Below are 14,633 nucleotides of genomic sequence, written 5' to 3' on the forward strand. Positions count from 1 at the left end.
GCCTGATACATAAAATTCCATTCTACCCTATCAAACGCTTTTTCTGCATCCAAGGAAACTGTAAAAGCCGGTTCATCCATTTTTTTAAATAAATTTAACATATGAAATAATAATCTAGAGTTATTAGAGGAATGTCTTTTAGCAACGAAACCCGTCTGATGCGTGTCTATAATATGTGGGAGAGCTTTGGCTAATCTCAAAGCCAAAATTTTCGCCAAAAGTTTATTATCCACATTTATTAAAGATATAGGCCTGTAGTTTGAAACCAAAGTAGGATCTTTATTTGGCTTAGGCAAAACAATTACTATTGATTCAGCCATAGTACCTTTAATATCACCTTTTATAAGTTGTGTCTGATATAAATTTAGTAAATATGGGGAAAGGACATTTTGAAATGTTTTATAAAATTCTACTGTATAACCATCACCACCTGGAGCGGATCCAACTCTAAGAGATCTCAACGCTGTTTCTAATTCTTTTAATGATATAGGTTCATCTAAACTCCGTTTTATATGATCAGGAACCTTAGGTCCAATAATTAAATCTAAAAAATTTTTACCATCTTTTTGCCTCTCCAAATAAGGCTCGGAAGAATACAGGTCCTTATAAAATTTTAGAAATTGCTTTAAAATTATATCCGTTTGATTGGTTATTATACCATTATCATCTTTTATCCCATTAATGTTAGTTCTTCTTTTTTTTTGCTTTAAGATAATTTGCCAATAATCTTCCCGCCTTATTAGAATTTCCATAATACATTGTCTGTTTGGAAAACAAGTCACTTCTTATCATTTTTGAAGCTAATTCGTTATATTTACCTTTTGCTTTCAAAAGAGCTTGTAATACATCATGCTCCCATTTGCTTACCAATTTAGTTTCTAGTATTTTAATTTTTTTCTAACTCTATATACTGTTTTTTAATCTGTTTCCTAACAAAAGCCGAATATGATATAATATGACCTCTCATAGTCGCTTTAAAAGCGTCCCATACATTTTCAATAGATGTATCTTCCACTAAATTAATTTGAAAGAAATCACTAATTTGTGTTTTAAAATTTTCCAAAAATTTTTCATCCACAAGCAATGCATTATCAAATCTCCAAAGAGGTCTTCTATTTTCTAATTGATCTAATTGTAAATCTATCCATACTCCCGCATGATCCGAAATGATAATGGGATCAATGGAAGCCTTAATCACTTGCTGCACCTTATGTGATGAAATAAAAATATAATCTATTCTTGAAAATGATTTATGAACCTGTGAACAAAATGAAAATTCCTGATCATTAAAATGAAGAATACGCCATATATCCTTCAAATCACATGATTGAACCAAATTATCTAAACCTAAAGATTTTATACTTTTACCTGTTTTTTTATCCATTAATGGATCCATTACAGCATTAAAATCTCCAGCCACCACTAAATTAGAAGCAGCCAGTGGTAACAACATACTCTGCAATTTTTTAAAGAATTCTGATTGATTCGAATTAGGGGCATATATATTGAACAACGTCAGGGCATTATTTCCCATACTTATAGCAACATGTAGCCATCTTCCATGTGGGTCCGAATTTACTATCTTAAAATTGGCCATACACTTTTTATTAATAAGAACTGCTACTCCTGCTTTTTTACCCTCTGCTGGAGCAAAAAAACATTCTTTCACCCACCCACCCGTTAGTTTCTGTGATTCCTTTATATTAAGATGGGTCTCCTGCAGACAATAAACATCCGCATTTTGCTTCTTTAAAAATGATAATACCTTTTTCCTTTTGATTACATGATTCAGGCCATTGACATTAATAGAAAATATCTTAAAAGACATAATATATTTTATACTCCTTATCATAATCTTCCTCTTCCCTTCTTCCATAACTAAGATCTAAAAAACTTCTCCCCATGGCACACATTCTTACCTCCAAATTACCCAATCCCTTATTAATCTTTTCCTTCATCATCCTAGTAATATCTTTAATACCCACCTTCTTCCCCCCCTCCCCCCCCAATATAATGACTGCTTAAGGACACACATTGGACAGTAATCCCAACTTCCCCCCTCCCCCCCAGGCAACCAATATTTATTAATAACCCCTTTATCCTTTATTGAGACAAACTCACTACCTCTCCACAATATATCTAATTATATCTCTCTTCTAATCATAAAACCTTTTTTCTTTTTTTTTTTCCATTTTAAAGTAATTAATTTCTCTATCTATTATTTAACCTTTAGTCACATAACCATATTTATTTCCTAACATTCCATTAATGCATTTTTATCATTTCACCAATCTCTAATTCATTCCCCCAACATTTTATTTCATTCAAGAAAATTCTATCATAGTCATATATTTAATAAAAAGTATCATTTTCCTATATCTTATATTATCTAATCCATCTTCTCCTATCCTCCTTTAAATATCCAACAACAAATATCCATCTCTTCATATATTTCTGTTAAAAAAAAATTTTCAATTTTATAAGTTTTTATCCCCTATTTGTATTTAATCATTTGTATTTCATTTTCAAAATAATTTTTTTTTCCCCTTTTTATATTTCCTCTTCTCCAAATTAAATCCAATCTTTTTAAAACTATATTATCACAACATCAATCTTTACATTCCTTCAGCTACCAATAAATTCTTATGTATCTTTCTTTTATATTATTCATTTTCCTTTCCTTTACTTGCATTTAAATATCATATAACTTGTCCTTTCTATCATTAGTCCATTCTGCAATCTTTTCCTTATTGTCCTTTCATTCTTTACTTTCTCCTTTTCTGACTTATTAAATAAACTGAACTTTCATATTTATTTCTTATCTCCATCCATCCACTCTTAAAGACTTTTGACTGCCAATTGTCATTCATTTTTTTTTTTTTTATATAATATCCTTTTAGTCTATCAGTCCTGCTTTCTTCTTCTTCACATCTATTTATTTTCCTATTCAGTCTTCACTTTTCCTTTTGTGTTAATTTGTCCAGTCCTTTAATCCTTCTTGTTCATTCTTTACTCCAACCATCCATCTTTCAGTCTCCTAAAAGTTCAGTCTAATAACTTCACTTTAATGTCTTTCCAGTCTATCCTTCTTTCTACTTTCTACTTTCTTCTTTACATTCTTTTATTTTCTTTTTCACTTGTTCATTTTTATTTCCTGTTCTTTGTTGCATATTCTTCTTTTTCCAACAAACAAAAGTCCCATAGTTCTTTATATTTAATTTTTTGTTCAATATCCACCAATCCAGTCTTAGTATTTATCCCTTCATTTCAACACCCATTGTGCTAAAATGACATAGGTTCTGATTTTGAAAGAAAGGTCTTTAGTTTTTCCGGATCAACAAAATACAAAGATTTATCCCCACAAGATACCCTCATTTTTGCTGGGTAATATAACCCATACTTATATCCTTTTTCCTTTAATTGAGATCTCAGATCAAGGAATTTCTTCCTAATATTTGCTGTATTTTTAGCAAAGTCTGGTAAAAACCATATTTTGGATCCTTTATAGTTTAAGTTTTTATCTTTTTTGGCAGCATTTAAAATTTCTATTGCTTGCTGGTATCTTAACATCTTGAATATTAATGGTCTTGGTCTCCCTTTATTTTCCAGACTCTTTATTGGAATCCTGTGTGCCCGTTCTATTTCCAAAGGCTGTTTGAAACCCAACTGCAATAATCTAGGAATTAAATTTTCTAAAAACTGTATTGCATTTTTCCCTTCCAAATTTTCCTGTATTCCAAAAAGTTTTATATTCTTTCTTCTTCCACGGTTTTCGTAATCTTCCAGCTGACTTTTCAATTTAATTATTTCCAAACTGTCATTTTTGCATCTTTTTCCTTCACATTCTAAACTCTCCATTTTAACTTCTAACTCTGTTGTTCTTTTATTAGCTACTTCCATTTGTCTGTGTATATTCAGGATTTCTTCCTTCAGTTCTGCCATATTACTCACAGTCTCTGTCAGCATTTGTTTGATTTGCCTCAGTTCCCCCATAACTTCAGCTTTGCTTAACTCCTCTGATACATCAGCAGGAAGCGGAACCTTACTCGGGGTAATTTGATCCTGCTTCTGCCTTTTCACAGCCCCTCCGGTTTCACTCTTACTCTGTCGGGTGCTCACCATGCTCCCACTGTCCTCTCCGATGTTTTCAGCCAAAAACAGTTTAAAAGGAAATCTTTATTTATTCAACGGTTGCCCAGGTAAGAGGAGCGCTGCGATCACACGACCATTTTGTGTGCGCGCTAAGCCACGCTCCCTCATATACTTGAATTTAAACCGGGATTTTATCCTGATTTATATTCGGGCCAGCTCCCAGCACCCACCCAATCTCCTCCCAGACTCATTGCAGGCCTCTGCCGGACCGCTAGGCTCTGCACCCCGTGTCCCCTCCCTGCCAATCGTACCTTCCTCTGCCACTAGAATCCCTGGTGGTCAGGAGGTGTAGCAGGCAGAAGCGAGCTTTCCGCGCTCCTGCCCCGCTGCTAACCCGGTCGGTTGCTGCCACGAGTTCCGGCTTTAGCTGCTGAGCGATACCGAGCGGGAGCGCGCTTTGGCACTGCTGCCCGGTGTTGAGCGCCTTCCTGAATGGCTCCCGTGATTTCTGCTCGGTACCACTCAGTAGCTGAAGCCAGAACTTGCAGCAGTGATCGACCTGGTTAGCAGTGGGGCAGGAGCGTGGAAAGCTTGCTCCTGCCCGCTACATCTCTGGACCACCAGGGATTCCAGTGACAGAGGTATGGACAGGGCAGGAAGGGGGGACAGGGTGGTGAGCCTGGGATGGAGGAAGGGAGAGAAAAAAAGAGGGCTGTGTGCAGTGCCTGGCAGGGAGAGGGCTGGGCCTGACAGAGAAGGGAGGGAACAGGGCTGAGTGCAGTGCCTGTCAGGGAGGGGGCTGGGTGCAGAGACTGACAGGGGAAGGAGGGGGTGCTGGGATCAGATGCTGGCAGGGCAGGGCACTGGAATATTAAAATGCCCAACTTATATTAGAGTATATTCAAGAAATATCAGCAGATAAAGACCTACATGGTCTATCCATTCTCCCCAACCAGGCAGCCAGAGTTGAATCTGGCACACTACACAGGTTCCACTTCTTCATGATTTAACACTAGTATACCTAAATCTCTGTCTCTCCCTGCCAATTTGGGGGCACAGTCCATAGAAATCTGCCCAGCACTGGTCCTACTTCCCAACTACTGGAGTTGCCATCAAAGCCCACTACAGCTTTGATCCTGTTTCGTTTTTTTGCCATTTAAGGGACCCAGACAGTGGAAGTCTGCCTGGCATTGGTCATACTTTCCAACCTCTAAAGCTGACATCAAAGTTTGCTCCAGTTTTAGGATTATTTAAGTTTTTCTTTAATTGGATTCCATCCTTTTTCTATATAGTGTTACTCTGTCACCATTTTTCTCTTCATAACCTCATGCAGGAGGTGAAAAAATATTTCCTGACATTGTTCCTAAAACTTTCAACCTGCAACCTTAACTCACGACCTCTAATTCTACTACTCCCATGTCTCTGACAAAGATTAATTTGCATATTAATAACTTTAAAATATTTAAATGACTGTATCATAGACCCCAATCCCTCTTTCCTCTAGGATATACACAAGGCATTCAAATCTCTTCTCATGTGTTTTTTGGCACAAGTCCCTTACCACTTTTTTTGCCTTACTCTGAACTGTCTTACGTCTTCACCCCAACCTTCTTCCGATGCATTCTCCCTTTCATTCATCTCACTTTTCCCCCCTGGCCCAAGTTCCCCCTAACTATTGCAAACAGTACCTTTGCCAACTCAGACAGGCCCCCCCAACCCAGCTCAGTTCCTGGTGAGTGGGCAGGATTTTGATACCTCCAGTTTAGTTGCCCCAAAGTCTAGCAGCAATATGTATAGGTCCTCTTCCCTTGCACCCAAATGGTGGTGCCTAAAAGTCCTGCTTTGAGCTTCTTGCCCTCCCCTATCCTCCAAGTTCATATCTTCTTCCTTTACACAGCTTGTTGGTCCCCATTTGCTTGGCACTGCTACACCTGCTTGTCAAAGAAATTCACTTTTTTTTAAATCCAGCATAAACACAATCACCACCATCTAAAGAGTCAAGTGATTTTCCATTCTCCAACATTTCCTCTTATATATCTCAAGTATTCAGTGATTTGTTATACCTGAGGTAACCACAGGGTCACCTGGATGATTTCATCAGGTAAGTAAAATGTTGAGTACTTACTGCCACTCATTGACTGGGATCTGCTATTTAGCAGGTTGGCCCCAGCCTCTTCATTATTTGCATGCCTCTGATCTTGTTCTCTCTGGAGCTCTCTAATCATGCCATCAAGAATACTCTCCTCCTGGTCATTCGTCTGTTGGCCAATAATTTGTTCTACCACTTCACCATCACCTGAACAACAGGAGACCCAAGATAATAACAATCAAATAAGGGATCTACTGTCAGAGTTAGCCAGATACCAAAGTAAAAAAGCAAATCACAACTATAATAATTTCCCACCACAAAAGACAAAGGAGATTATGTATTTACCCTGGTAAGCTCTTTTCCAGTTGATAGGTTTAGACATTCTAGACCATAGGGTTATTTCCCTTTACTCCCCTTGGTTGCAGAAGAGAATTAAGTTTTTCACTCCATCTCTAGGGTACATCACAGGCTAGCTTAGCTCCTCCCATTAGTCCGTACCCAAGTATAGAGAGACACTACCATCTGTGAAGTAGAGGCACTGCAACGACAGGCTAAACAATGTTCTGCTCAAAATAAATAAACAGCACTATTAACCGTCAACATAGGCTTCAAAGAAGCTCAGGAATTACTCCCATAACTTGGAGAACATATTCATAAAACTCTCCCTAGCCACAAAGGGCTGACCGGTCTCCACAAAACAGTTAGGAAAAGCATAGGGGGAAAAGACATCTGAAATCTGCAAGGAGGAACAGCAAGGACAGGGCGGGTGTCTACAATGTCTCACCTATCTACTGGAAAACAGCTTATCAGGGTAAGTACAAAATCTCCTTTTCCAGTGCAATAGGTGAGACATTCTAGATCACAGGGACATACAAAAGCAGTCCCCCAACTAGTCAGGGTGGACTTGCTGCACCAGCCTTCAAGACTGAGAACCCAAAAGCTGAGTTCTGACAGGCAGTACCATCCACTCTGTAGAATTTAGCAAACATGAGAAGAGACAACCACATCACCACCCTGCAAAACTTGTCAGGAGGAAAAGATCTAGGTTTGAACCACAAAGCCACATTCCTAAAAAATGTGCCCGAACAGAAACTGGGGACTCTTTCCCTGCAAGAATGTAGGGGCATGAAATGGCTCTACAGATCCGCCTGGAAATTGTGGCCTTAGAAGCGGGAACACCACGCTTCAACAAACGAGTTAGCACAAACAGAGGACCAGAAAGATGAAACTCGTTTGTGCCCTTCAGAGAACGCAGAAGCATCCTGTGCATGCCTAGGGTCTTCATAAGCCAATCCTGACGTTTGGAACTCATCTGCTGAGAAACAGGCAAACACAATTTCTGAATGACAGAGAAAACTGAAACCACCATTTGCAAAAAGGAAGGAACTGTCCGTAGAGAAACTTGTATCTCCTAAATGCAGAAAAAGGGATCCTGACAAGACAATGCCTACAGATTGGAAACCCTATGGGCATAAATGATGGCGATCAGAAAACAGTCATGAGAGCTAAGTCCAGGAGAAACGCATCCAGAACAGGCTCAAAAGGAGCTCTGTCAATGCCTGACAGCACCACTTCAAGGTCCCAGACAGGGAACAGATGCTTAATGGGTGGCTGAACCGAAGAGCCCCTTTCAAAAAACGAGCAATAACGGGATGCAATGTTAACTAGAACCGACTATCCCGAGATGAAAAACAGGACAGACCAATTCCCAGGGCACACAAAGACACCACAGTGAGGACTTTATCCAGACCAGCTCGGAGAAAGGGAAGGATCTGTGACCCTGGAGCCAAACAAAGGGTCCCCAGAGCCTGGTCACCTCAAAGGAGAAAAGTTTCCCACGTCTTAACGTAGGCAGACACTTTGGACGACTTCTTAGATTTGAGCAGTGGATCAAACACAAGCTCGGAATAGCCTGTAGAATCTAAGGCTGCGAGCTCAAAAGCCAAGCCAGAAGATCAAAGCAACCCAGAACTTCCATGACAACCAAGCCCAAGTGAGAAGGACCGGGTAGATGCTCAGATGCCAACCGTGCCGAACCCGCAAATGCATCAGAGCCGCACACCACAGTCTTTGAGGCCAGACTGGAGCCACTATAAGGACACAGCCTGGATGACTCTCAAGACACCGAAGGACCTTGGCCCGGGTGAAAAGACGTAACGAAGAATGTCTGGAGGCCATGGTTGTACTCAAGCCTCAAGTCCCTCACTTCTGGGCTCAAATCTGCAGCTGAAGAAGCGTGGCACACTTTTTTTCTTGTCGAGGTCATGAAGGCAATGCGGGGCTGACCTCAGCACCACACAATTGCCCAAAGTGCCTGAGGCGACAGGGTCTACTCTCCAGTGTCTAGAGTCTGATGGCTGAGGAAGCCGGCTTGAATATAGTCCACTCTGGCCACATGCGCCACCGTCAGCGTTCCGTCCAAAGAAAAAGAAGACGGGACTCCACCAGCCCCTCCAGAGACCTCAGGAAGTCTTTTAGGGCTAGACGAATGATGGACCACTCCTTCTGTAATGGAGTCCAGTTGTCCTGAAGGAGACGGGGGCAGCGAGCCCCACCAGCCCCGAAGGCTATCATCCGTGGTTACCACCATCCAGGCAGCAATGTGCAACAGAATGCCCTGGCAGAGCAACTGAAGACGAAGCCTCCAAAGTCCACGGTAGCTTCATGGCTAAGACATTTTGGTGGGGCGCCCAACAAGAGAGCCAGGCCTGCTGAAGAGGACACAAGTATGACCTCGCCCAAAGAACCACCTCCAGCAGGACCCCATGGAACCTAGAACCTGTAGGTAGTCATAAGCTGAAGGCGCCGATTTGTAGCTTGGTTTCTGGGTTTTTTTTTTAAGAAATCCGAAATCTGTGAACACAGCTTCTGTCTCAGAGCCTCGGGCAGGTATGCATGGTCCGCTGCCTTATCAAACAGCACCCACCCACCCCCACTCCCCAGGAAATCCAGTGACTGTGTGGGCAACAGATGGCTTTGCTGAAGAATAAGTTGACAAACCAGCCCAGGTCCTCCAGAACCTGGAATACCCGTTCCACCGTGGCGCGCCCCGCTTCCAATGAGGGCGCTCTGAGCAACCAGTCGTCCAGATATGGGTGAACTTGCAACCTCCTCTTCCTCCAATGAGTCGCCCCCAACCACCAGCACAGTGGTGAAGGTCCGGGGCACTGTCATCAGACCACCTGGCAGAGCCAAAAACTGATAATGCTGATCCCACACATGAAACCTCAGAAAGTAGCGGTGAGCTGGAAAAAATGGGAATCTCTAAATCCGCCTCCATGAAATCCAGGGAGGACCAAAACTCCCCCAGAGCTACTGCTGCAAAGACTGATTTCACAGTCTCCATCCGGAACCGAGTAAGCTCGAGAGCCATCTGCAAGTATTTTAGATCCAGAAGAGGTCTCCATTCTACTGATGCATTGTTTAGTACACTCAAGTATACAGAGTATTTGCCTGAGCCTGAAAGGGTGCTTGGCACTGGCTCCATCATTTAAATATCCAGGAAATGTTGAACAGTAGCCTGGACTATGCACTCTGCATCCGGTCTCCTGGCAGGAGAAGTCACAAACCCATCTAACAGGGTTGGGCAAATGCCAACTTGTAGCCTGACCAAAGAAATTCAAAGACCCACTGGTCTGCTGCAATGGGCATCCAGGCCTGCAGACGCTCCCCCTATCTTCAGAGAGGTCCTCAGCTCCCTAGCGTCAATTTTTTTTTGGGGTGGGGGGCAGGTCAGGCAGAGGCAGGCTGAGAGCGCCTGTAGTTCGCAAACCGAACCCTAGAACTCTGAAATGATCTCTGCGACAAGGAAGGATAATGTTGTCTGTAGGCACAAAAAAATCCTTCAGGAGCCCCAAAAAGGGTGGGAGGGGCGCCATACCATTTGGCAGCGCCTGCGGGCAACGATCCATCACCGAAGTCATGAGGGCATCCAGTCAACTGCCCAACAACTACCCATGAAAGGCAGCCGGGCTAGAGTTGCCATGGAGGACATATCAGCAGCCTACTGCCAAACCCAAAGCATTTGGTGGGCTGACATAGAATATGCTAACTCTGAAGCCACCCCTCTCAAAAGGTCATAGAACTATCTGTCATGAAGTCCATCCCAGCCATCAGAAGCTGAGGAGGCTCTACCACCTCAGTCTCTAGCATACGTAGCAATCTAGGCAGGCGTGGCACAAAGGACACCGCCACAGCATCTTTAACTCCTAAATCAGAAGAGTCAAAAACTGTAACTAGTCAGTGACGTGCGTTAGTACACCTGAGCGCCCTGGGAATCACCTAAGGTCGCCGCAGCAGCTGCTGTCACTTCTGCACCAGAGGATACTGGCGGGAGATAGTGCTAGCATTTTAGAAAAGTCCATCTGGAGAGTCAAACTGTTCCATAACTATGAGACTGATATCTGGATGCCGTGGAAAGGACTTAAGACTGTGAGCACACACTGCAAAGCCAGGGCGAAGTAACAGAAATAGAAGGAGGAGGATTGGCATTCAAGCTCAAGCCCTGCAAAGACAGAGCAATCAGATCAAGCGCCACAAAGTTAACAAGAGTACCACAGTCTGATCAGCACCAGGATCTGGAGTCCCTAAGGGATCCGCAGATCCAGCATTCAAATCCAGATCCTCCAACCCAAGCAGCAGAGCCTTGCAACCAAATGCTTCTCGAGGACTGGATTCGCCACTGGCACCCCTTGAACTGGCTGCGAAGGAACAGATGGAGCTGGCACAGACGCTGAACTCCCAGAGGGGGAAACGTCAGGCAGAAACTGTGCAGGGGGGGGATAGAACAGCCAGCAGCCGGATCCTCGGCTGGAAACTTGGAGCACAAAAATCTCACACATCCTGCAGCATAGAGTCACCCTTAGATGACTGAAACCTGCGCATTTAAGGCTGTGGAGGGTCTGTCATGCGGCTGGCCGCCACCAGAGAATCAAGCCCCAAAAGCAAAAACAGCCACCCCGACGGGCTAGCTGAGCGTGTAATCACCTGCTTCTGTGAAGGGGAGGCTAAACCAGTAGCTACTGTGCCCCCCCTCCCCAACCATGCCATGTGGTGCAAAAATGCTCACAAATGGGCAAAGTTTCACAAATATGGCATGAACTCAAACTAGGAGACCCTGAGGACCCCATTCCAGCAGTTTTCCTGGCAAAAATTTTAATTTTAAAGAAGCAGAGAGAAGCTGAAAAAAAAGATAGCTGAAAATCCAAGAAGGCCGCCAGACCTGATATTGCGATGAAAATGCACTAAAAACAGCAGTTCCCGAAATTAAAAAATTAACAAAATAGGATTTTTCAGGTGGGGGAACATAGAGGATCACTAGAAAGCACTCAAAACCCCTCAAAATTAGGTTTTAGAAATCATTGATGGAGCCTGTGAGCTCCTCTTCCTCACAAAAGCTGGTCACAGAAACTGCAGCTGCTCTCAAGCCCCAATTAAGAGCCAGAGTGAGAATTCACTGCCATACTGCTGGAAAAGCTGTCTTCAAGCAGATCTTCCAGTCAGGCTGCCAGTCAGACTCCACTGTCTGACTGTCTCTACCCCTGCGGACCACCGAATGCGCACGGAGGCGGGCGGAGGTACAAAAACGCAGCCTGCACACTGCAGAACACCGCTGAACCCCCAAAGTTTCAAGTTTCAAGTTTATTGATTTTTGATATCCCGATCATAAAACAAATATCTGACCGGTTAACAATTTAAAATATAGAGTATCAAATAAGAAAGTAAGAACAAGTTATTGGTGTGTTGGCAGGAGAAACGAAAACATATTAGACATATACTGACAAAGCATGCTAAACAGTCTGCTCTCGACCCCCCCACTTAACAGGGAGTGAGATAAGGTCAGGGATAACCCTGACATCCAAGGAAGACGAGCAGACTGGCTGACAGGTACCCCGAATGGATCAGGGATCGGCCTATCAGCTACAGACCAAAGTCTGTGAATTCTCAAGCAGGCAGCACTTCAAATGTCTGTATAACGCAAAAGAACTGCAAAAGGGAATGAAATGAAACTACGTCGAATTAAAAATAATAAATTGAAGAAAGTAGAACTAACACACTGCAACCACATGCAGAAGAGAAAGACTGATAGGAAGAACTAAGCTAGCCCATGATGTACCCAAGAAGCGGAGTGAAAAACTTATAATTCTCTTATTCAATCCATGCAAGTAAAGGGAAATAACCCTATGGTCTAGAACAGGGGTATCAAAGTCCCTTCTTGAGTGCCACAATCCAGTCGGGTTTTCAGGATTTCCCCAATGAATATGCATGAGATCTATTTGCATGCATTGCTTTCATTGTATGCTAGCAGATCTCATTTATATTCATTGGGAAATCCTGAAAATCCGACTTGATTGTGGCCCTCCAGGAGGGACTTTGATACCCCTGGTCTAGAATGTCTCACCTATTACACTGGAACTGAAAATAATCATCAACCAACAGTCATATCACTGAATGCCTTTAGAAATTTGTGTAAAACTGGCAAATGACTATGAATTCACCCCATTTTTTTTTTTTACTATTGGAATGACTTAGCCCTTGCGTTGTACAATATAAAATAAGATTCCACTAATGATGGCATATGTAGCAGTGCTGTATCAGCTGTAGCCATAAAAAATTATGAACTGGTTTTTAGTTTACATGTCATCAGAAGTTACTTAAAATTATGAGCTACAGTTGTAGGATCTGAGACAATTTAAGAAAAATTGAACACAAAAGTTTTACTCCAAACTGCCTGAACAACCTAACGAATATGCAGTGGAATAGTTATCCATTGGTCAGAGCAGTAAGTTAAGCACCAGGGAAATCAGTCACTTACGCACCCAGTTAAGAATTGTCCCCTATAAATAAGTGCCCAGAGGACGCAATATCTTTTATAGACAATTAGCATAACAGTGGAAATATGTACCTAGAGAATGACACGATGGTTGTTACCCGCGGCTAGCTGCGGTAACCCGCCAAAACGGTGACCAAAAAAAAGGTCACCGCGAGTTCGGGGACAAGGTCATTCACCTCCCCGTGGAGCACTGAATGGTAGCACGAGGCGGTGAACGAGCGTTCGATCTGGCAGCCCACTCTCTCCCGCCGGCTGTCCATGCATCTCCCTCCCTCCTTTTCCCTTACCTTTTCTTCTTGAAACTGGCAATTTCTATAAGGCTACGAGCTGTATTACAGCCAGAGCCTTGAAGTCGCGTTGTGTTGCCTGCTGGAAAAAGTCTCCTCTGACGCAACTTCCTGTTTCTGGTTGCATTGGAGGAGACTTTTCTAGCAGGCAACCCGACGCGACTTCAAGGCTCCGGCTGTAATACAGCTCGTAGCCTTATAGAAATCGCCAGTTTCAAGAAGAAAAGGTAAGGGAAAAGGAGGGAGGGAAATGCACAGCTGGCTGGCGGGAGGGAGCTGCTGGACCGCGTGAAGGGTGCTAGGGATGGAGAGGAGAAGACGCTGAAGACGGGGATGGTGACGGGGCGGTGAAAGAAACAGCAGGGACGGTGACGGGGCGGTGAAGGGGACAGCAGAGACAGGGACGGGGCGGTGAAAGGACCAGTGGGGACGGGGAGGTGCAGAGTATGGTTGTCTGAGGACGGGGACAGAATTTTTCCCCATCTCATTCTCTATATTGTCACAACCCTAGCCTGGAAGCTAAGTTTGTTCCAGATAAGGCTCCTCATAACCCTAGCCTTACCCTGAAAAGGGCTAACCAGTGTGACAGGTTAAGCTCAGACAGACAAATAGGGTCTGAATTCCAATTGAACCATCATGTTACAGAACCCTGGGTAGGGGAAGATGAGTGGGAGAACAGCCTGGAGCAGCAGGAGGTGCCTTACAAAAAAGGACAGCCTAAGAGGCAGGCTCGATGCTCAGGTAATGCACAGCTGCTGGGTCTAATTAAAGCTCAAAGGAAAACCCAGCAGAGACAACAAGCTGCCCTGCCCCCTTTCAGGTCAGGTCGTGGTCAGCTGAACGCTTTAGAAGCTGAACTGAGAAAGGCTAAGTCAGTCTACCCTGGGCCAGCCCAGGAAGGAGGCTCGCGGGACTGCGCTCCTGAGTCCACACAAAGCCAAGACATTGAAAAGGTGGATGTAGCTCCTGTCCCTGAGGCCAGCCAGACAGCTAGCCCGAATGCCACGGAGTTTATGGATACTGCCCTGGAACCGGAAGAAATATTCATGGATGAAAGCTAAGTGAAATTGCTTGACCTTGTTTTTGTATGCTTTGATTCTTGAAGTTTTCTTTTTAAACTGTCTGGAAGCACAAGTCTGGGACCAAGTGAGCTGTGCTAGGCTCACAGCTGCAGGGGTGCCTGATTTTTGGGACATTAAATGAAATGTGTTTTGTTTGGCATTGTTACTTTTTGCCTTTTTGCTGGTTGTTTGGGTACTTGGTTTCTGATTCTGTGAGGGGATAGTGGGGAGAATCCACACAAGATCCTCGGGATGGGATTGTGGGGCCAATT

The 14,633-nt window shown here is 43.4% G+C and overlaps 1 protein-coding gene across 6 annotated transcripts in view; it reads right to left on the bottom strand.

Annotated features, from left to right (window-relative positions):
* BRWD3 (bromodomain and WD repeat domain containing 3) overlaps positions 1 to 14,633 on the bottom strand; it is a 286,770-nt gene that overhangs the window by 151,344 nt on the left and 120,793 nt on the right. For all 6 annotated transcript variants that reach the window (XM_033944590.1, XM_033944589.1, XM_033944588.1 and 3 more), the window contains one exon: positions 6,218 to 6,388. In XM_033944590.1, coding sequence (XP_033800481.1) covers positions 6,218 to 6,388 — 171 coding nt within the window. The remainder of the gene's footprint in view (positions 1 to 6,217; positions 6,389 to 14,633) is intronic.

This window comes from Geotrypetes seraphini, chromosome 5 (genome assembly GCF_902459505.1).
Source record: "Geotrypetes seraphini chromosome 5, aGeoSer1.1, whole genome shotgun sequence".
Taxonomy (NCBI): Eukaryota; Metazoa; Chordata; class Amphibia; order Gymnophiona; family Dermophiidae; genus Geotrypetes; species Geotrypetes seraphini.